This window comes from Neurospora crassa, linkage group I (assembly GCF_000182925.2).
Source record: "Neurospora crassa OR74A linkage group I, whole genome shotgun sequence".
Classification (NCBI taxonomy): domain Eukaryota; kingdom Fungi; phylum Ascomycota; class Sordariomycetes; order Sordariales; family Sordariaceae; genus Neurospora; species Neurospora crassa.
In genome coordinates, this window is record NC_026501.1 from 1789341 (window position 1) to 1809055 (window position 19715).

General features: G+C 52.0%; 5 protein-coding genes and 1 non-coding gene across 9 annotated transcripts; 2 read left to right on the forward strand and 4 right to left on the reverse strand.

The window, feature by feature from the left end:
* Positions 1 to 218: 218 nt before the first annotated feature.
* Positions 219 to 3040, forward strand: NCU01980 (hypothetical protein). The gene has a single exon (XM_959251.3). It carries the CDS (start codon positions 395 to 397, stop codon positions 1910 to 1912), a length of 1518 nt encoding a protein of 505 aa, XP_964344.3. The 5' UTR covers positions 219 to 394; the 3' UTR covers positions 1913 to 3040.
* On the reverse strand, positions 1928 to 3152 carry NCU01979 (catechol dioxygenase; the record flags this gene model as incomplete). The annotated part of the gene is made up of 3 exons (XM_959250.3): positions 1928 to 2214; positions 2286 to 2767; positions 2877 to 3152. The coding sequence occupies 3 exons, from the start codon at positions 3150 to 3152 to the stop codon at positions 1944 to 1946; spliced, it is 1029 nt and encodes a 342-aa protein (XP_964343.2). The 3' UTR covers positions 1928 to 1943.
* A 1296-nt stretch (positions 3153 to 4448) lies between these two features.
* On the reverse strand, positions 4449 to 7651 carry NCU01978 (hypothetical protein). The gene is made up of 4 exons (XM_959249.2): positions 7312 to 7651; positions 7232 to 7252; positions 7118 to 7172; positions 4449 to 7058 (listed from the first exon to the last, which is right to left on the reverse strand). Exons 1-4 carry the CDS (start codon positions 7613 to 7615, stop codon positions 4592 to 4594), a joined length of 2847 nt encoding a protein of 948 aa, XP_964342.2. The 5' UTR covers positions 7616 to 7651; the 3' UTR covers positions 4449 to 4591.
* Positions 7652 to 9938: 2287 nt separating this feature from the next.
* On the reverse strand, positions 9939 to 13332 carry NCU01977. Of its 2 annotated transcripts, XM_011394618.1 has the most exons (6): positions 12926 to 13332; positions 12770 to 12849; positions 12601 to 12633; positions 11572 to 11916; positions 11286 to 11497; positions 9939 to 11224 (listed from the first exon to the last, which is right to left on the reverse strand). In XM_011394618.1, exons 1-6 carry the CDS (start codon positions 12985 to 12987, stop codon positions 10346 to 10348), a joined length of 1611 nt encoding a protein of 536 aa, XP_011392920.1. In that variant the 5' UTR covers positions 12988 to 13332; the 3' UTR covers positions 9939 to 10345. The 2 variants fall into 2 exon arrangements, with proteins under 2 accessions (XP_011392920.1, XP_011392919.1); XM_011394617.1 differs by having other exon boundaries at positions 11572 to 12633.
* Positions 13333 to 13992: 660 nt separating this feature from the next.
* On the reverse strand, positions 13993 to 18494 carry NCU01976. Of its 3 annotated transcripts, none has more exons than XM_011394614.1 (7): positions 18167 to 18494; positions 16865 to 17718; positions 16677 to 16806; positions 16536 to 16626; positions 16290 to 16477; positions 15910 to 16227; positions 13993 to 15855 (listed from the first exon to the last, which is right to left on the reverse strand). In XM_011394614.1, the coding sequence occupies exons 2-7, from the start codon at positions 17056 to 17058 to the stop codon at positions 14983 to 14985; spliced, it is 1794 nt and encodes a 597-aa protein (XP_011392916.1). In that variant the 5' UTR covers positions 17059 to 17718; positions 18167 to 18494; the 3' UTR covers positions 13993 to 14982. The 3 variants fall into 3 exon arrangements, with proteins under 3 accessions (XP_011392916.1, XP_011392917.1, XP_011392918.1); XM_011394615.1 differs by having other exon boundaries at positions 16865 to 17721; XM_011394616.1 differs by lacking the exon at positions 18167 to 18494 and adding an exon at positions 17921 to 18019.
* Positions 14027 to 14944, forward strand: NCU14008. The gene has a single exon (XR_897752.1). It is a non-coding gene; the product is annotated as a ncrg95 (non-coding RNA).
* Positions 18495 to 19715: the final 1221 nt, after the last annotated feature.

A 19715-nucleotide genomic window follows, 5' to 3' on the forward strand; every position in this document is an offset into this window, starting at 1 on the left:
CAGCTTCACCAAATCATGCCCAACATGGAATGCGAGACTGACAGGGCTGGCTGTGTGTGTCAACGGAATACGTCAGTTAGGTAAGTACAACACCATAGCGTAGATTTCCCCTGTTGGGCATGGATTCCAGGTGGCGGACGGGGAAATTGCGGGGGACCCTAGGGCACAGCCGTCGGTACATGTAGTATCGCCTCGAGACCGCCTGTCATGGAAAAACAGCCAGATTTTGCCTCGATTTTCCAAGCTACCATCGGCTTCTCCGCGCCTTCTCCAGGCCATTCTGGACTCAGACACGCCAGAGTCCAGTCACAGCCGACCGTCACTGGCAACCTCAACCCAACTTACGGCAATGCGCCATCAACCACGAACAGTACCTACCTAGAAACACATAGGTATGCCTAAATTCACCCCGGAAGAGCTGGCAGTCAATGCCGTCCCGGTCATTCGGCAGGCGACCTCTGGTGATGCGGAACCAGACTGGCGACCTCTCTTTCGTCATGAATGCACCTTCAACCCGGTCATCTTTCAAGATGTCATGCTCAACTTGATCAAGAACCCAAACATCAACTCGTCTTGGCTCTTCCGCGCCGATATTCTCTATGATACAGAGAAGAACATCCAGAATGGCTTGGAGACCCCCCTGTCGGAGCTGGGAGACGTGCCCGACATCCCATCCTTCGACGGCTTTGGGCTTCACCGACGTTTGATTCGCCGGCTTATTCCTCGGAGCACCATGAGGGACAAGCCCATGGATCAGACATGTCTCATCTACCAGAGTAAGGGTAGTGATTCCGAGGGCGGTTTGCAGAGGCATTTGGTTATCTATCTCCCCCACGTCTCCACAGAGGCCGAGATGCCCTATTATCACCCTACGGTCCGAGGCATAGCCTTTCACCATGAGTGGTCTCCCACAGAGACGCGCGGATCTGTTTCTGTCTCCTATCTCTACTTCGAAGGGGGCGAGCGCCCCGAGAAGCTCACGAGGATCGCCTCTCACTTGCTTCAAGCCGTATACAAACATGGACAAGGCAGAGCTGACGGTTATCAGAAACGGGTGCACCATGATCTCTTGGTACCGCAGGACCGCGTGCAAAACACGTACACAGCGTTGAAGCAGAAATACGCCCGCGCTCTGATCGAGTCATGGGTCGAAAGTACCGACCCTACCAAGCATGTCTTTGAAGACCTCTGCATCGCTGCCTTTCTCATCGAGCTGTGGACCGACATCTATGGACGGAATTTTTTCCCTGGGTTCGTTGACATCGGCTGCGGGAACGGCCTCTTGGTCCATATTTTGAACCTGGAAGGTTTCAAGGGCTGGGGCTTCGATGCCAGGTCACGCAAATCGTGGGCAACGTACAGCACCCGTCTGGAAACCCCCACAGGTGTTCAGGAGTCCTTACAGCAGCTAGTCTTGCTACCGCCGCCTGTCAGTAGGGCTGGGATTTCCGAGATCTCAAGTGAAGGCTTCCGGGAAGAGCTCGTCCATGATGGCCGGTTTCCTAAGGGCACCTTCATTATATCCAACCACGCCGATGAATTGACGCCCTGGACGCCCATTTTGGCTGCCATATCAGATTGTCCTTTCATCATGATTCCTTGCTGTAGCCACGACCTGACAGGGGCGAGGTTCCGTGCGCCAGCACCCAAAGACAAGAAGAAGGCTAACTCGGCATATTCTTCCCTCGTTTCATGGGTCACCCAGATCACCGCGGATTGCGGCTGGGTAGCCGAACAGGAGATGTTAAGGATCCCTAGCACGCGCAATACAGCGATAGTCGGGCGCAAGCGGCAGGGCGACGTGTCGGCTATTGACATTGGAGTCATTGTCGATCGATACGGAGGCACCGCTGGCTACCTGGAGACAGTAGTGAAGTTGGTGAAGTCTACCAATCTGGACGAGAAGCACTGATAGCAAGGGGTTGAGGCTTTGATTGCTAGATCTAGTCAAGCTCGGGGACAGGCAGGTGGTCTACCAGCTTCATATTCAAGCCCAGCTTTTCCAGCTCTTGAACAGCTAGCCGGTCTCTTAGTTCCTCCGTCTCCTTCTGGGTGGACAGCACAAAGTCGTGCTTCAAGAGCCAGCTCCCCTCCTTCACACCGTATGCTTCTGCCGTGGCCTTATCCACCTTCCCTAGTTCGACCACCAAGCTCTTCTTGACGCCGAAGACAGCGTCTGATGATTCATATGGGTCCCCCTTCAAGTACAGAGCGCTAAAGCCACAGGCACTTATTAGCAAGTGCAATGATGCGGTGAAGGGGTGCACAAAGAAAAATATACTCACGTTACAAGCGGATCCCACCCATCCTTTTCAAACTTGAAATGCACATGCGCCGGCCTCCAGGGGTGACGATTTAGCCTCTCGAGCAACTTGCCCACTGGCCCGTCGTGGGGGATCGGGTAGCTGACGGGCTTGATACCCTTGAACCAAAACCTGCCCTCGTCATCGCTCTTCATGATACACCGCTCGCTAGGCGCGTCCCGGTCGGCATGCTGCACATCGTAGTGGCCCGAGCTGTCCGTCTCCCAGATGTCAATGGTCACGCCGGGGAGCGCGTTTCCCTTAAGATCCTTGACCGTGCAAAGCGCCAGCATCGGCTCGCCCTCGGGGTCCGAAGTCATGCTGCTGCCGTTGGGGAGAACGGGAGCGTCGTGCGTGTGGAAGGGGCCGAGAACGGATCCCTCGGTACCACCGGGAAGTGTGGGGTGGTTGATGTTGTCGACGAGGAGGGAGAGGCCGAGGACGTCGGAGAGGAGGATGAATTCCTGGTGTTTTGCGTTAGCTGATATACATTACGTGAAAGTCCCCAGAGAAAACGCCCAGCTTCATAGCTTGATATAATGTCCATCAGTAAAATTGCAAGGAGTGACTCACATTCCTCACATCGCTACATATCTTGCCGCAGCTGATCAGAAACTGAAGAGCGGCCATCCACTCGTCCGAGCTCAGCCGGGTCTCACGCGCAAAATCGTGCAGGTGTGTCACCAGCCGCGCCATCAGGTACTTGAGCCGCGCATCGGACGCCTGCGAGTTGATCCGGATTGTGTTAGGCGTGATGTTGTCGATGGTCAGGTCGAGGAGTGGAGGGAGGTTGGCGGTTGGGTTGGTGTTGCCCGTGGATGTGTTGGTGGTGGTGGTGGTTCCTGCCATTGTATCCTTTTGTTTGAGTTTACTTTCTTGTTCTTATTTTGGTATTCAATTATTTGGTTGAGGGATGGCTGTCGAGGTTGAAGGGTAAGATGATGTGTTGATGGTGATATGGGGCTGTTCCGCATGCAAAAGAGAAGAGGAGGACAAGCAGTTATCAAAAGCAGGAGAATCCAAGGTGAAGAAGTGACAATGGATTCGAATTTCAAAAGCTTTTGGTCTCTACCGAAATCCCATTACTTACTTAGCCTTTGTTGGCTTGGGTATATATACAACGGCGATGGACAGATGTGACGCAATCAACGGATACCTTCCTCTGCCGTTACAAAGCATTCTGACTGTCCACGTAGTTCCACTCATCCAGTTAAGGTACCATTCTCGCATTCTCGCATTACAGTAACTAGATCGGCAAACTCACCGCTTTCAGGTACCGTCTCAACCGTGATGCATTAGACTAATCTGACTACGTTCCAACAAATCACTTATAAAGCAGTTACCAAGCCGCGTAGCGGTCCCGTCCGATAGCTCTTGGCTAGGGGTCGCAGATCGGCAGCGTATGGGTGTCATTGGTGAACTTCAGCTGCACTTACACCGTAGATTGCGAAACAAGATTCTGGCTACGTAGGTTAGAGACGTTTCTAACAAACTCTTCATGTTGCACTGAAACATGTGTTTCTTTGCTGTCCAGATTCCATAGGTAGTGCTCAGTTTCAGAGACTCTCTCGCTGTTGAAGTTACTGTATTTGCCCCTCTACACCTAACTATTCTGGGCGCTACCCCATGGGGCTTATCCGCTGAACCCCTCCATTGATAGCCGAGCCGGGGTGACATTGTGGGGATAGCAAGGAGGGGAATGCCTTCAACATGAACCGACCTCGGGGTACCTATGCAGGCGGCGGGCGGCTCGGGAGTTCGATGCGTTGGGGGTAATACTGCCTGCATGCATAAGATCTTGATCGCTTTCTCCAGGGACCACTTTCTTCCTACTGTAATTTGTAACTACATACTCGCTCCCGACATGAACAGCCTTCATTTACAACTTCAACCCACCCTCTCTCTTTCTTCTTTATCTGAATCAGAAGAACACCAAAGATATGGCTATTACACTAAAACTAGATAAGATATATCTTTAACCCGTCAAGTCTATGATCTTTAAAAGTTATCTGTCCTCATTTGACACCTATACCCATGTCCTTCCTGCCCACTATTGTCGTCAAAGGTTACTGAACGAGTGTAAGAAATAGCCTTGCCTCTACAACGCCGCCCATATGCAAGCTAGCTATGCAAAAAGAGATATGAAAAAAAAAGAACCCCCTAATGTTCTCAGCATCAGAAAATAACTGTATGGTACGTCAAATACCAGCATAGAGGACAGTCATGACCCTTCAAAATGCATGTTTCAGTTCCTACATCCATCCGTTACCGTTTCGTTTAAACGAAAATCAACAAGGATGAACACTATGCCTCTTGCTGGCACTGCTCTTATCGGTCCAGATCTCCACCGACGGCTGCGGTGTCGAGTATCTTCTTTGGTCCGCGTACTTTGCCAGTGTATCCTTGCTCGGCGTCGACAACCCCTTTGTCGAGAACGTACTGGAAGCCCTGTTGGAGTAGGAGACGCTTGGAATACTGCTGACCGGTCTCAAGCTGCTGCTGCGATTCAGATTGGCACTGTAGCTGCTCAGCCTGTTCGACACACTGCTCTCTGGACGGTCGGTGAACTTGGCGTCCAGGTATCCGTTGAGCGACGTTCGCGAGTTGCGGTAGGCGCGAGAGTTCCGTGGTGCGCTGCCCGTGCTGAACCTGGTCGAACAGGCGCTGACTGATCGGCTACCGGGGTGGGAGGGCGTGTTAAGCGCGGGCCCTACGGGAATATCGACCGAGCTGGTGCCGTCATTTTCAGGAATTTCCTCCAGGACGGGCAGGGTGTCCTCTGATTCACCGATGCTTGCATCCTCCTCCTTCCACTCCTCCGACGTGGAGCTCCTGATGTCTTTGACGGACTCCACGCCTCCCATTCCTCCTTCTTCCTCGTCCACGATCTTGGACATGCGCCACACTTGGGCCACTTCGAACGAGGGTTCTGCCGGTACTGCTGGTTCCTCGTTCTTGTCTTTCTCGTGTTTCGGCTGCGGCATGTCTGGTGCTCGCCTTTCCATGTTCTCGAAGTATCGAACTCGGGCCCATTCCAGCTCGTCGAAAAACCTCTCCTCGTTCCGAGAGAGCGACATCCATGTCGAGATAATACCGAGGCCAACGAGGATCAACAAAGCGACAACCGTAAAACCCTGGATGACAATGATGATAATACCAAAAGCTGTGACAATAATCCTGTTCAGTCCGAACTCCGGGAGGAACGCGATGGAAAGGCCTGTGGTGAAGATCTTGCAGATGCTTAGTATCCAGATACCCATGGCGGTATTGCGAGCTCCTTCAAACGGATTGATGACGACCATCATTGCGAACGAGATGATATCAAGGACTAGTAGGCCGTAGATCTGCGCATAGACATTGTGAGCACCGCCTCCGATGAAGGCTGCGCGAGTGAACAGGTAAGGCACATAGAACGCAGTGAACCACCATCTTGTGCGCCTGTATCTTGCGGTCATCCAGCCCCAGGTCTTAATGTAGGCTTGGTCTTCGTGAACCGTCGGGCGGTCGGGGCAGTCGTCGACATGGCGAATGCGGAAGAGCGGGATGGAAAAAATTGGCTGCACCTCCAGCTCGTTCTCCTTCAGGGTTCTCGCCCAGCTCGGAGTCAGTCCGGGGAGGCAGCCAAGCATCTTGCCCCGATGGAAGATAAGCTGCTCAGTGCCACATTCAAACTTGCCGGACTTGGTACGGGCGTGGATTCCCAGACCGATCAGCACGGAGACACCGATGAAGAAGACTGTAAAAGCAACCCCAGCAATGACAGTTGCATCCCCTGAGCCTCGGAGTGTGAACTGGTACATCGTGAGAGTCATTATGGCAAAGAAGGAGACGAGGAACGTTCGCTGGAGGGCTAGAACCGTAAATCCGACCCAGTTACTGCGGAAACGAGGCAGGCTGTCCGCTTTCATCATCTTTGTGAGCGCAAGAAGCTCGAGAAACCCCTTGAGGGTCACGACGGCAACGCCCGCCAAGACGATCGCGATCATGATCCAGGTGAGCCCAACAAGAACGGCGTCGGCGGCGGGGATTTTGACCATGGACAGCGTTCCAGAAAATCCAAACCAGGAGCCTGGAATAGGCAAGCCAAGGCTGACAGGGTCTCCGGCCCAGTTATAGTCGTAAGGGTTGCTAGCGTTATATGCATGCCTCTTCGCGATCGTCCCTGCTGTCTTCTCAGCGGCCTTTCCGTAGATTTGTGAGATCAAGCCGCCTTTAGTATTGAGGAGCGCGGGGCCAGCGCCTCCAATCTGACTAGAGTTGCCATTATATCCCACAAACGAATCGACCGAGCTGACGAATTTCGTAGTGTAGATCATGCCAGCGGACCAGGCAAAGTTGCTCCACCAGGCCGTCAGGACCGAGGGCCAGTCTAGCGAGAGGGCGCCTGAAAAGAACATGGCCTGGAATGTTTCCAAGATGATGAAGACGGAGAAGGAATGAGCGTAGTGCATTCTCATGTGAGTGACGCTCACGCCATACGCGGCGGTCGCAAAAGAGGCGACTATGGCTAGAATCGTGCATGCGCCTAGAGCCGAAGACACTGCTTCGGGATGGGAAAAGCTGTTCCCGTTTCTCATGACCGCTTGGAAGCATCCTATTTCCGTCATGCTTGAATTCGAAAATATCCGTAGTTTCAGGGTGCCTTCGAAGTCTGGAATCGCATAGGCGATGTCCGGGATCCCACTTACGTCTCGAGGCGCGACGGGAATCATGACATAGGCGCCTACCGGTTTGGTGGCAACGAGGGGACAGAGACTGGCGAGATATAAATGAGTGGAAGATCTTAGAATAGATTCGGCGGGTCATGATCTTACCTGCTGATCATGGCGTGGCATGGGTTGAAGGTCATGGAGAGTCTGTTTTCGCCATCTATAGCATGATTGTCAGCTATGAAACGTCGGGTAGAGGGAATTCCATTGTAGCCTTACATGCATCAACGGAGATATACACTATGAGCTCAGTTAGCACGTCTAGAGCCGGTTTCTTTCTCTCTGGGGACCTTGCTCACTCATGGTTGATTCGTTTCTGATATTGCTTGTCGCGTCGAGATGGAGTACAATGGTCATGTTATCAGCAAAATAGGCGCCATCGAACTTTGTGACGTTGAACAGACTCCCGCCATCTAAGCAGTCCCCAAAATCACCGGTATAGAGTGCCGGTCTGCGGTCGACAGCCAGCTGTCGTGTTTCTCCATCTGTGCCAGTGCCATAGACATATGCTTTTTCTTTGGTCTGATCAGCTGCAGAGGGCAAGACAAGAATCCCGAGCAAGAGGAAAAAGAGAGCGAATATTCGATGACTTGGTGCCATCATGAAAGGATTGACTTCAGTTGGTGTTGGCCCCGAGCCAGTAATCCTACGTCCTGGGCGACCCAGCCCCCTTCAGATAACAATAGTGGATCGATAAGCTTGTTGTCAATATCCAGCACCAACAAGTTCGGGGATCCTTAGTAAGCTAACGTCCGTAAGATCTAATCAGGTCTATCGGAGGGTGGCTGAAAAGGTGTCGAGATTGTCGATGGGGCAGGTAGAAGATCGAGTGGGGGGTCTTGTTTGCCACGGAAGAGTCCAGACAGGCGTCCTCAATATGATCAGAGAATCGACGGACCGCAGAGCCTCCGTCGTAGATCGCCTGAAGTGATAACCGAGAGTGTGAGGCTGAAAATGCTGGTTGAAGTAGTGTGGTGAACTTGGTGATTTGTCTAGAGAGCGTCGAACTTGGTATAAAGTGTCGGGGTGAGGGGCAGCGGGGGAGAGAAAGCGTGGACTTGTGTCGGCGAAACACGGTGAGGTTGAGCAAAGCGAGATGTAGAAAGCTCAGTGAGCGAGATCCTCGGTATGATCGTTGGTTAAGGACAGCTGTATGGCGAGACAGAGGGCTCCGAATGGCTCCTAAAGACGTCCTCTCCTATCTGTCTTGGTCCAGTGATAGAGCAAATGAGTGACGATAGTCCGGGTTTAGTCCGTTTGTAGATGCGTGTCTGTGAATTGCAAGTGGTGATGTGTTGTAGCGACAGAAGGCAAGGCTCGTTGTCCGGTGCGGGAGACTGGAGGAGGACTAGGTGCGAGGCAGCGGTTTCGAGGTAAGATTCCTTTCTGGAGGACCACCCTTGAGTCCCAAGAAGTCCGACTACCTATCCAAACTGCCCACGAGGCAAATCTGATATCCACCGGTTCCCGAAAGATTCAGATGAGCGAACAGATGAGCTCTGGTACTATGCTTGCTTAGCCCCCGCCAATCACTCGATTGGGCAAAAGGAATGAAGAAAGGGCCCTGCTGAGGAGTGACCTGCAAGTATGCCGGGTATGGTCTTTGCAACCGGTTGAACCAGACACTGCGAGAACACGGAACACTGCGGTGGCCGTAGGGAAAACACAGGTCGACATACACACTGCCCACAAGCACCCAGAGCACAAAGATGGACGGGTGGGTGAGGAGAAGGGGATCCTTGGGTTTAATGACCGGATCGTCTCCATCGTTGCTAGGCGTTGGAGCATTTAAATTTGATGTGTCCACGAACCCGCCAGGGTATTTAGAGGCGAGAATAGGCCCAGAGCTATTTGTAAGGTGGAACTCGCTCAAGCGAAGAAGAAGCGATTCTTTCGTCATGGATGGTAATGTAAAAGGAGAGGGGAGAAAACACACCGTCGGACAGTCCAGTCCAGTAATGCTGTGCTTAAGCAGCTCCGGTGACGACGGAGATAGACAAGAGGCTGAAGCCGACATGGTGTGAACTGCTGGTAGTCTCAACCTCGAAGGGGAATCCGTGGATAAACGGTCCATATGCACAGTTTATGTCCCCTGGCTAGACACAGGAGATACGTAGCAGCACCGATCCAGCGATCACCCGGTGTCCCCTGCCCGGTTGCTCGATTTTGTTTGGTTTGGTGTTTGCACTAGCGAGCGCCAAAAGGAGTCAACAGACCCCGGATGAAGAAGCCTTCCAGCAACGGCTGCCCGGCAGGCGTCAGAGCCCCGACGGAATGGGTTGTTGTCCGAAATCGACTGGCGGCCAGGATGAACGGGCTGCCGAATTGTCCGATCATGTCTCCTTCCCCTGCCGAGCCTCGGTGCATCATACATATGTGACCATCCGGAAAGCTCGGTCCACGATGTAGCCGCGCTAATGATTCGGCGATTTGGTACCTAGTGTAGTGTGTTTGATGCAAGACATCGATGCTCCTGTCACATCATTTTCTCGGTGTCAACCTTTCCGGCGACTGAGAACTACAGTACACAGCTTGTCGGTCGGTGAAGCTGCCACGTGAACATACGGGTACCTCAGCTAAACGTGCGCGTCGGTTTCTATGGGGGTGCTCATGATGAAATTGGATGTCCACTCGTTGGATCCGCTCACTGCTAGCAAATACCGGCACATAGGATTATGGATTTTGGCTGGTCAGGAACAGCGGCCCGCCTCCCAGATCGCCAACCGGCGCGGCGCATTTCGCGGCAGGCAGTGCCAAGCAGCAGCATCCTGGTGTAGGTACGCCCTTGCACACCTCCAGCACCTCTGGCATTATTAGCCCGGGACAACCACCGTTGTAATGGAACTTACCTACTTATGGAGTCATCAACAGCAACAGCAACACGTTTCGGATAGGTTGACACAGACAATCCATCGAAGCAGCAGGCCTGGAAATAGTACGTCCTATTTCAAGATAGGAAATCTTTGAAACAAATGGTGGTGAGCGAATGTGTCGATTTGATTCAATGAGTGTAGTAACAGCATCTATTATGATTGCTTCCGTGATGCAGTCGTCGTCGTGTGACGACAAAGAGAATCGAAACTGAAGCTCACCCAAAACTCGACCCCCATATTATCCATCGCCAATACCTCGCACTAATCCTTCAACCTCCAACCTCCACAGCTTGAGCCCCCCTTACCTCAACTGTCCCAGCCCCCTTTTTGTCGTTAGCCATTTGCGCCGTTCACCCCGATAAGGGATGACTGGGTGGTCATTGTAAGCATGCCGTCCATGCATCTCCAGGGCCATTGCGCCGTGATGATAAGAATAGGGTACAAAGCATACAGACACCGCTCAAAAGAACTTGCCAGGAACCTTTCCAGCCCCAGACTCCTGTCCATTGCTCAATATCGTCTCCAAGTCTCCGCCAGCAACATACTGGATCGCCTCGCTGTCACTCTCTACCACAACTGGACGGTCAAGGGCGTCGAACCTCACACCCTTTCTCTTGGCCTGGACCCATTGCACCGCCAGCCTGAGCGCAAGGGCTCCAAAGCCCCACAAAAGACCGCCGACAGGGGCAGCCACGAAGGCACCGAACGCGGCCCAGCCCTCCTGATAGATGCCGTCTTCGAGTAGTATCAGCTGAGCGCCCTTGTATGCGTCGTTGTAGTAGATCGCGCCGAAGATGAAGACGGTGAAGATACCGCCCAACCCGCCGACGACCACCTCAAAGCCGCGCCACCAGTAGCACCGGTCGGACAAGCCAACGATCAGCACGGGAATGGTGGCGGCAGAGACGAGATCGGAAATCAGGTAGATCTGCAGAATCGAGGGCGCCTTGATGGCAAGGACCACGATGGGGATGATGATCAAAACTACGGCGACGCGGATCCACCACACGCTGAGCTTGTTGCGGAACAAATCGTTGCTGGCGGACGAGACCATGGCGGACTGGAGCGAATCAAAGGCGGCGGTGCTGAGGGTGACAGACATGACGAGGACGAAGCCGACGACCCAGGCAGGAAGATTCTCAAGCAGGCCAAAGAAGGCAACGGAACCCGGGAGGGGGTTTTCCGGGTCCGAGCCGGGCCAGACGCCGGACCAGGCGGCGATAAGTCCGGTGCAGCCTATCATGGTGATAATAATGAGGATAAAAAGGGCAGCAAGGGTGATGCCGATCCAGAGATCACGGTCGGTCTTGGAGGCAAAGGTGCGGAGCCAGAAGCTGGACTGCTTGGGTGTTAGTCAAGTGACAATGGGCCGGTTCCTGTTCGGCAAGGGAAGACTTTACCAAGAAGAAGTCGTTCGTCAAAATGGCAACCGGGAGGATGTAGAGAAGCTGCCAGCCCAAGAGACTATCCTTCAAAAGACCAGAGGGCTCGATCAGGCTGGTATCGATCTTGGTCTCGACGCCGATAGCAATGGATGCGACGACGAGGAGTCCGATCACCATCGCTCCCTGAATGTTGTCTGTAATGAAAGAGATTCGAAACCCGCCCAATGCTGCAGGTTGCACCCACGTCAGCACTTATTCAATCATTTGACGGGTTCGACGGGTTCAAAGAAGAGACACATACAGGTATAGATGGTCGTGATTACACACTCGACGATGAGGACCGGCAATCCGTTAAGACCAGTCAAGACTTCAACAACCTGACCAATACCGGACAGTTCAGCAACCATGTACAGGAAAAGCGTAACCAGCGTCACAAAGCTCAGGTACAAGGCCGCGATGGTTCCATAGCGCTGTCTGGTCCACTCCGTGAGGACGAAACCCTCAGGGCATTTGCGTCTGATGATAGGGCCCAGTAAGGCGAAGACGAACAGCGGGAGTGCGGAAGCCAAAGCATAGACAAGGACGCCCTGAAGACCAGCCAACGTGGCGATTTCTGGATAAGTGAAAAGGATTCCAGAACCGAGAGCTACGCAGGTTAGTTTTTCCAACCCACAAGAGTAAAGGGGAGAGAGGAAGGGGGAGTAGGGAGGGGGGGAATAGATCGGAGCGGCAGCACGTTTCTCACGCAAGCATTAACTTGATCGAGTAATCACGGTACAATCTCAGCTTCGTCGTCCAGCAAGTCGCCAGATCTCCTCTGTGTTCATCCTCTCTATCCTCGGAAATACCATATTCCCCTAGGAGGCTTTTGTGTAAGACGAGGATGAAAGAGCAGGAGGTTGGATCCAGGCGAGCAAGCTTTTGACTCGGCGCCCGTAGTGAGCCGCAACCTCTCATCTAACCTTGAGTAATATCCATGGTATCCTTCCTGACACCACCTCGAGAGAAGGTGCCAAAACGAAGACGCGCGGGTACAACCTCGGAAGATGGAAGATAGGTTGGAGATTGGGTGCGAACGAACCTATGCTGTCAGTCTGCTCAACTTATACCTATGTCATCGCCGGCGATGCTTTGCTCAGTTCAGGCCCTTATTGTTGTTGTTGATGTTATCGTGAAAGTGGAGTTTCGAAACCACATGTCTGGTCCATTTCTCGTTGTTTTCGAAATGCTCTGTTCGGTGCGTTGCTACCGCTCTGATCTTCATGTTGCAGTAGAGGCCTCAATTGTCGATGTTGAGTGCCTCCTTGTCGCGTTGTGTGCTTTCACTCACCGGAAGCGATGAAGTTCAAAGCGAGCGGAATAGCTAGAAGAGAGTGGGATGTTAGTTGCGGCTCAAGGTATTGTAAGTGGCAACGGAAGGCTGTGTGAGTAGGTGATGGCTCGACAGAACAGGGGATTGCAGTCTCTCTTGTCTGAGCCTAGCAGGAAGGTCTTCTAACCCGTCTGAGTCCTGTTTCCGGCGAGGAAATCCCCCTTGGATTGGTTTCTCATCGTCCAGGCAACACCGGTTCCCATGATCCTGCGGCGATAAGTCAGTATGAACGCTCCCCCGTACCGACCTGGCTTAAAACGGGGTTTGGTGTTTGTCATCTCACAGGAAAACTCCCAATGTAGTATAGATGATGGCGTTCGACGCCTCGGAGGATGGTTGACCCATTGTTCTGGTACGATTTTGCTTGGAATACAAACAGACTCCAGTGGTTGCTGAGGACGATGTTGCGACGGAAAAAGTTGTTGAACTGTCGAGGTTCTCTTTTCTTTTAAGCGAGCGGGCGTAATGGTGGGGCTTTCGGTGCTTCTCCGTCGAAACGATTGGCGCTTTGCCCCAGAATGGACTCGATAAGAACTGAAGCAAGAACAGTCGAAAAGTAAGCGAGAAAGCAGCGAATAAAAGTCCACACAAATTCAATTGACGGATGACGGTTCTGGTGATTATTGAGGTTAGACAGTTTCCGTCATTGTCCTCCTTCGTTTCCTCTTAGAAGCAAAGTGAAATTCTCATACCAGGAGACCCCGAGTCCCGTGTAGAAGCATTTACGTACAACTAAAGACAGCCCTGCAGAAATTCAGACTCATCGGCCCTCAAATTATTTCAAAAACGCCGTGGGGGTCTACCACAGCATATCTCATAGTACCTTAGTTACCCTTTCACTCTCGTACACAGTGTACCTCCCTCTCCGTCATCGGGACAGGCCTGGAACAAGAGGGTTGCCGATGTGATTAAGGTTGTGTAGGTAGGTGGGCTTATGTGAGGGTTAGAGAATAAGCTACTAACTGTAAGATACACCAATTAGCTGGGAGCTTGTTAGTATCAAAACATCTTGCTTGTCGACCTCACCACAGCTGCAGTGTACACTACTCAAGAAGCAGGGTACCCCTGAAGGACAGGGAGTGTGATGCAACTCTCTTTCTGCATCAGCTGAGTAGTGCCCACTCGGTGGTAAACCTTCTTCAACATCTCGGTTCAAAGCGGCCCAACTGGCTGGAATAGTACTACCTCGCGTAGCTACATAGGATCACTCACTCCAGCATCCCCCCCTTAATCACGCCACGGTACATACTGCCTTCGAACGACCTAGAGGCCGACCACCATTGGCGGTGTGTGACAACGTTCTGTACCATCTTTGACTCTCACTCACAACAACGACAAAAGGCTTGAGGTGCGGAGAGTGCAGCGTCTGAATAGCACAGTTGCTGCGCGATAAATGTCTCGTTCTTCTATCTATTCGGACTGGGGGCTATCTCAGGAAATGTGGAAATGGTAGCAGTCGAGTAGCTATGCGACAACCAGATACGAGGTTTACCCAGGACACAGAAAACAACTCTTCCTCTGCTTCCAAATACAAGAGATTGCCGACATTCCCAACCATATTTAACCAGTCAGTCTCCCCGTGTGACTCGGAACTATTGCCTGGATACCCCTTAGGTTAGTCCTGGCTGTTGTCCGCTAAAAGTCCACGCCTGGTTTAGTATTGGCCGCTTGAGTAGACTTGAGAACACTCAGGCTACCAAAGAAGACTTTCTGGCCAATATTCAGATTCCAACATTGATTAAACAAATCCAGGCGGACGCAGACATCAGGCTGCGTCAACGCTAACCACGTGAAAGTACTCACAATCATCGAGAACAGCCGGGTCAGATCAACCGTTCTTCCAACCAACACCAACCAGAAAAACACAACCAGCAAAACACAACCAGGGTATAACCACCAAGCGCCGAAACCAGCATATGCTCACGTCGCTGCAAATGACCCTATCGCCCGACTCCAAGGAAGAACGCCGCATAAGCCAAACGTCGAACCCAATGCCTGACCAAAACCGATAGTTTTGACAAGCTCCCGGAAACATGTTGAGTTATGGTTGAAACATAATCGAGAAGAAAGATACGGCCATGGCGAATAAGAAAATGACTAAAATCGAGAAACATGCCGATGCGTTATCAGTGGTCCATCTCGGTATACCAAAGAAGCCCATACCTTTCAAGACACCATGGAGAACGCCAAAGAAATAGGTGTGGAGCGTTAAGGTATACCATCAAAGTCGTCGAAACGAAGTAGGGAAGCCCCGAGTACTGTAGGCACTGTGGAAAGCTCGCACCCGAGAGCGACAACCGAGTCGGCAAAGATGGACCAGTCGAGATGGCTTCCATCTCCTCAAAACACCGTGGGATGGTGGGCAGCCGCTGGGATCCAAACGGCACAGTGCTGTCCCGTAATGGGATGGTAGGCAAAGTGCGAATGGACAAAGCCATAAGGAACACATTCGAGGGGGATGGGCGGCGCAAACTCTGGAGTCCAGTTGTGCATGACCAGATCAGGAGGCGCCTGCTGGACATTGGGAGGCAAGGCCGGGCCAGTGCCGGGCATTCCAGCCATGTACGCGTGCATATGCCAGTCCGGGACATAGCCAACGTGTGGGTACGCGGGCTGGGGCTGATCCCACGAGGTGATGGGCAACGGCTGCATGGGGTGGATCGGTCTACCGTTCACATCGGCCGTGGGATGAGGCAGAGCTGTAAGTTGGGGTCCCGGCACGGCGTCACCGGTGCCTCTATTGGCAGAAGGTCCTGAAAAGACACTAGCGGCGACTTTGTTGGCAGGAATGGCATCACCGTGAACGCCATGTGCAGCGAAATTGGGCATCGACTTGAAAGGCTTGACAGTATGCTGCTTTGTCGAGGCTCTCTGGATAGAAGCGTCCTTCATGGCAGGACCATCCGTGAAGTGGCAGTCGTGAGCTACGTGGATATTCTTGCGCTGGGTGGGCGATCCTTCAGATGAGTAAGCCAGCAACAAAGGAGCTGACTCTGGCCCTTGGGTCGCAATTTCAGGGACGCTCGATTGTTTCATGGCGGATCTGTGAGCAAAAGAGGCTCTCGACGGCGTGTTGGGAGTCCGAGGGTCGCCTCTGTACGTGTCGGAAGAAGCAGGAGCTCTGCCAGTCAAGGGAGACGAGACCATTCGACGAACACTTTTGGTGGTCTTCCGTTCGACCTTCAATGGGTGGCCGCGCAATGCAAACCCTCTCTGTGCTCAATGGTCAGCGTTGGAGTCTTATTTTCGATGAAATGGAACACTCACAAAACGCTTGATAGCTTCATCTGGAGCACCGATATGCTCGTACTCGACAAAAGCATAGTGGTGATGGTGTTGGCGGGCGCCATAGTAAGCAGGAATGTCCTTTCGCACGATGGTGCACTTGTTGATGGTGCCGGCCTGACTAAACAGATCCTCCAGTTCTGTCTCCTCAACGTCCCGCGGCATGTGTGCGATATACAAAGTTCGCCGATCGACGTCGTACTGCCTGAGGAATTCCTTGTTTGGATCGCGAGGCGGGGTGATGGATTTTTTGTCCTCATCGTACGGCACGATCCTGTAGTCTGGGTTCTCCTTGGCGACCTAAACAATATAATCAGCATTTGACATGAGCGGAGTAAAACCAATGAAAATGTGGTACATACAAGGCCCATGTCCCGAGTCGGGTCAAAAACCGTGAACCCCGCGACGACAGTCGGGGGAAGCCCAAGTTCCTGCTGAAGTTCGGCGGGCAAGACGTAGCACTTGTTCAGCTCTCCATAAGCTTCGAGCACGCGCATGGCTTGGTGGACAGTGATGTCTCTGTGATCACGTCTGTTGATTGCGTAGGTACCTGGGTGATCGTCAGTATGCGGAAGCGAAAAGGAAGACATTCGGAGAGAACATCATACGGTTGGCTTTGACCATCTCGGTTCGGCAAGGTCGACCAAGGATCATAATACCCTTCCCGTTCACCACCGCGTCCTTCGCATGGTTTTCATCCTGTTCCAGTATCAGATAAACCATTCCACAAACAAGGAAGATCAACTTACTGTATACTGGCAGAACGCAAATGGCATGTTGGAGGGGTCACGGCGAATCTTGACGTATACTAATCCAAAGTAACTGAACTCCTTGGTAACCGCGGCGTTGAGATCCTCGTCCTCCCGAGCCTCAGGAAGGCTGGACCACAAAATATGTCAGCGGATGAATGTGCCCACTCCTACAAATAATGACCTACTTTGCCACAAACACACAAGCGCTCGGCGGATAAAGGTACTGAGCGTCGAACGCATCATCCTTCGGCGTGGAAGGAGGCGTGTTGCTGACCATGGTGTACGTGATCCGGGAATGCTCTCTGGCCGGCGGGTCCGGCTCTACGAACGTGACGGAACGGCGCTGCAGGCTGGTCTTCGGTGTGGTGCCAGAAGCCATGATACCAACGGGGTAGCTCTGTGAAGCACGAGTCGGCGTAATACTCGTGTGGTACTGTCTTTTGGTGTCTCCAAAGTCGGAGGCGTCAGACGGGGTATTGACCTGCGATCCTCCACCATTGACTTAACAACTAGAGTTAGTACGCACAAAAGTGTGATACGCTCATCAAACAAACACCATGTCGCAAACTGCATTTCTTTACGTGAATGCGTTGAGAACGTCGTGAGTGAATTTCTGGTTTTCATTGGTAGATAGATGCTTGAGTCTGCTGAGTATTTGACAAGTGCCTGTTTTGGTATCTTGACGGATGCCACTCCGTGTTGGTGTCTTTAGTATCTCGGATGCCACTCCGTTGCAGTGCGCATAGTGACTCGACGGATGCCTCGTCGTTCTGTTGTAGCCACTGTTCTCGCTCAGGGACTTTGTTTTCTTTTGTTCTTCTCTTTCACTAAGCAAACATCAAGCCCAGAGCCCGTGCGACGACGCGTCGTAGGCAAAGGTAATTGAGCCATGTAGAGATCGACTGTGTAAGAAGGGGAAAACATACCGATCGATGACTCTGTTGACAAACTCAACGATGACTCGTCATCGTGAGTCGCCATCTCGTTGTTGATGACGGACGGCATTGGGAGATTGGTTGAGATGGAACGCTTCTGTGGCCTGCTAGAAAGTATGAGCACGCTAACTGGCACGCTGACAGATCGGAGAAGAGGCCAAAGGGATGAGATCGCGACAGTGAAATAGCAACACGGTGCGGGTTGAACCCGAGGTCTAATGGAGGGGGAAGAAGCAATGTAAAAGGCACGATGAGACATGAGAGGAAAGGAAGAGAGTGTCCGATGACCCAGACGGAAGAGCAGACCTTGTCAACGAGGAGAAGTTTTCGAGAATGCAGGATTCATTCTTGATATCTCGTCCGCGCTCGTGGTAAATGTGGTTGCAGACACAAGGAAAGTGCGCTTCCAGATGGAAACTGTTGTGGAAAGGGGGTAAAGGAAGGAGAGAGGGGCGCAGCACCATCTGTGCATTCTGGCGAACAGCACAAGTGTTTTGGATCTTGGTCGCAAGGGCTGGTGAAAATAAACACAACGAAAGGTGTGTGACTTACTACTTCTCGCGCCTTGAGGAAGCTAGGTGGTTCCGTTGATGCGAATTTGCGAAATCCTTGCGCCCTTGGTGACCGACTGGGCTCAGTTGCGATTGGTAATGGTTGATGCTGCGAAAAAGCATGCGTTTTTGAAGGCCCGATTAAGAGCTACTGATAGAGTAGCGTGGTAGAAGCTTGAAGCCAAACCGCGATGGGAAGGTGATTGTAGGTAAAGTTCCGCTCGTGAGACTGGCGATGGCAAGTGAACCTGCAAGAAAGTCGAGGTTGGCGAGGGGAAAGAAGTTCTAGGTAAGGACAGGAAAAAAGAAAAAAAGCCACGAAGCAGAAGGGCAGAGGAGGATAGTTGGGGAAAGGAAACTACTGTGGGTCCCAAAATTAAACCCTAACCTACTTATCCTCTTGGACGTCCAATAAACGGTCTTCGTTGCTCTTCAATAGGGCTGGATATTGACACTTATTGTTTGCTTTTTCTGAAACAGCTCTCATGGATATGGCCGTCAAGGTCCTCAACGGAAATGGGGGCTAGAATGAGCATGACCCGACGTGAGGCCTAGATCGCCTGATTGGATGGGTTGCATATTGACGGGTGGGTGCTTGGGCGGAACTGCTAGTGATATGATAAAAGTGAATTTGAGAATCGTTTCCATTTGTCGAATCTGTAGAACGATGGAAGAAGCCTGACTCTGAAGTCATGATTGAGGAGAAAAAGAAGAAGAAAAGGGGGGGAAGGTTTAAATAATTCAAGTTAGTGACAAAATCCAAAGGAAGCGGGGTTTGTCTTCAGCATCGAGAATCTTCTGTCATCCAAACTGCTTACAGTTCTATATTATGTGGAATGAGCACCTAGAGGTAGTACCGTCTAATATCTCAGATGATTAGTTTATATCAGACCTAGTGCTGGACTGACTGTCTCTTGCCTGTCATGTCCAGGCGTGTCCGGCATGCTCCTCCTTCTGGCCTCCAACAAAACACACGAGTGTCATCCCAAGCACGGCTAGGCAAGCATCGCCTCACCCAAATCGCCGTTCAAAGGGACATTGTACAACAGCAAAGCGTCGCATGTTGTTGAGTGCCCAAGATATCCAAAAGTGTCTCGCCAAGGAAATAAGCTGATATCAGAAGGAATGCTGGTTATGTGAGCAGATGCCGGGGCAAGATTTTGAACGAGAGATGTGTTGCTTGACTTGATGTTGCTAACTTGTCGGGTAACAACGAGTACTGCATTACTGATCTCCACACTATTACGCCGCTGTGCTGGCCAGCAGACATAGGCAACAATCCATATAGAAGGGAATAACCCGTATGGATTTCTTGACGACGACGGCTCATATGACAGTTTTATATGCGATTTTGCATAACCACGGGTATTGAGAAACGTCTGGCCAGGTATAGTGGTCGAGGACTGAGTGACTTGGAAGTGACAAACTTCTGTCATCGATGCTGCCGAGACCACCAGCACTAAGCTCATCTGTGTAGCATAGGCCCCGAGTTTTGACATAAATAAAGCTTTGCGATGGTTCCATACGGTTTATATTGAACCCTTCCAGAG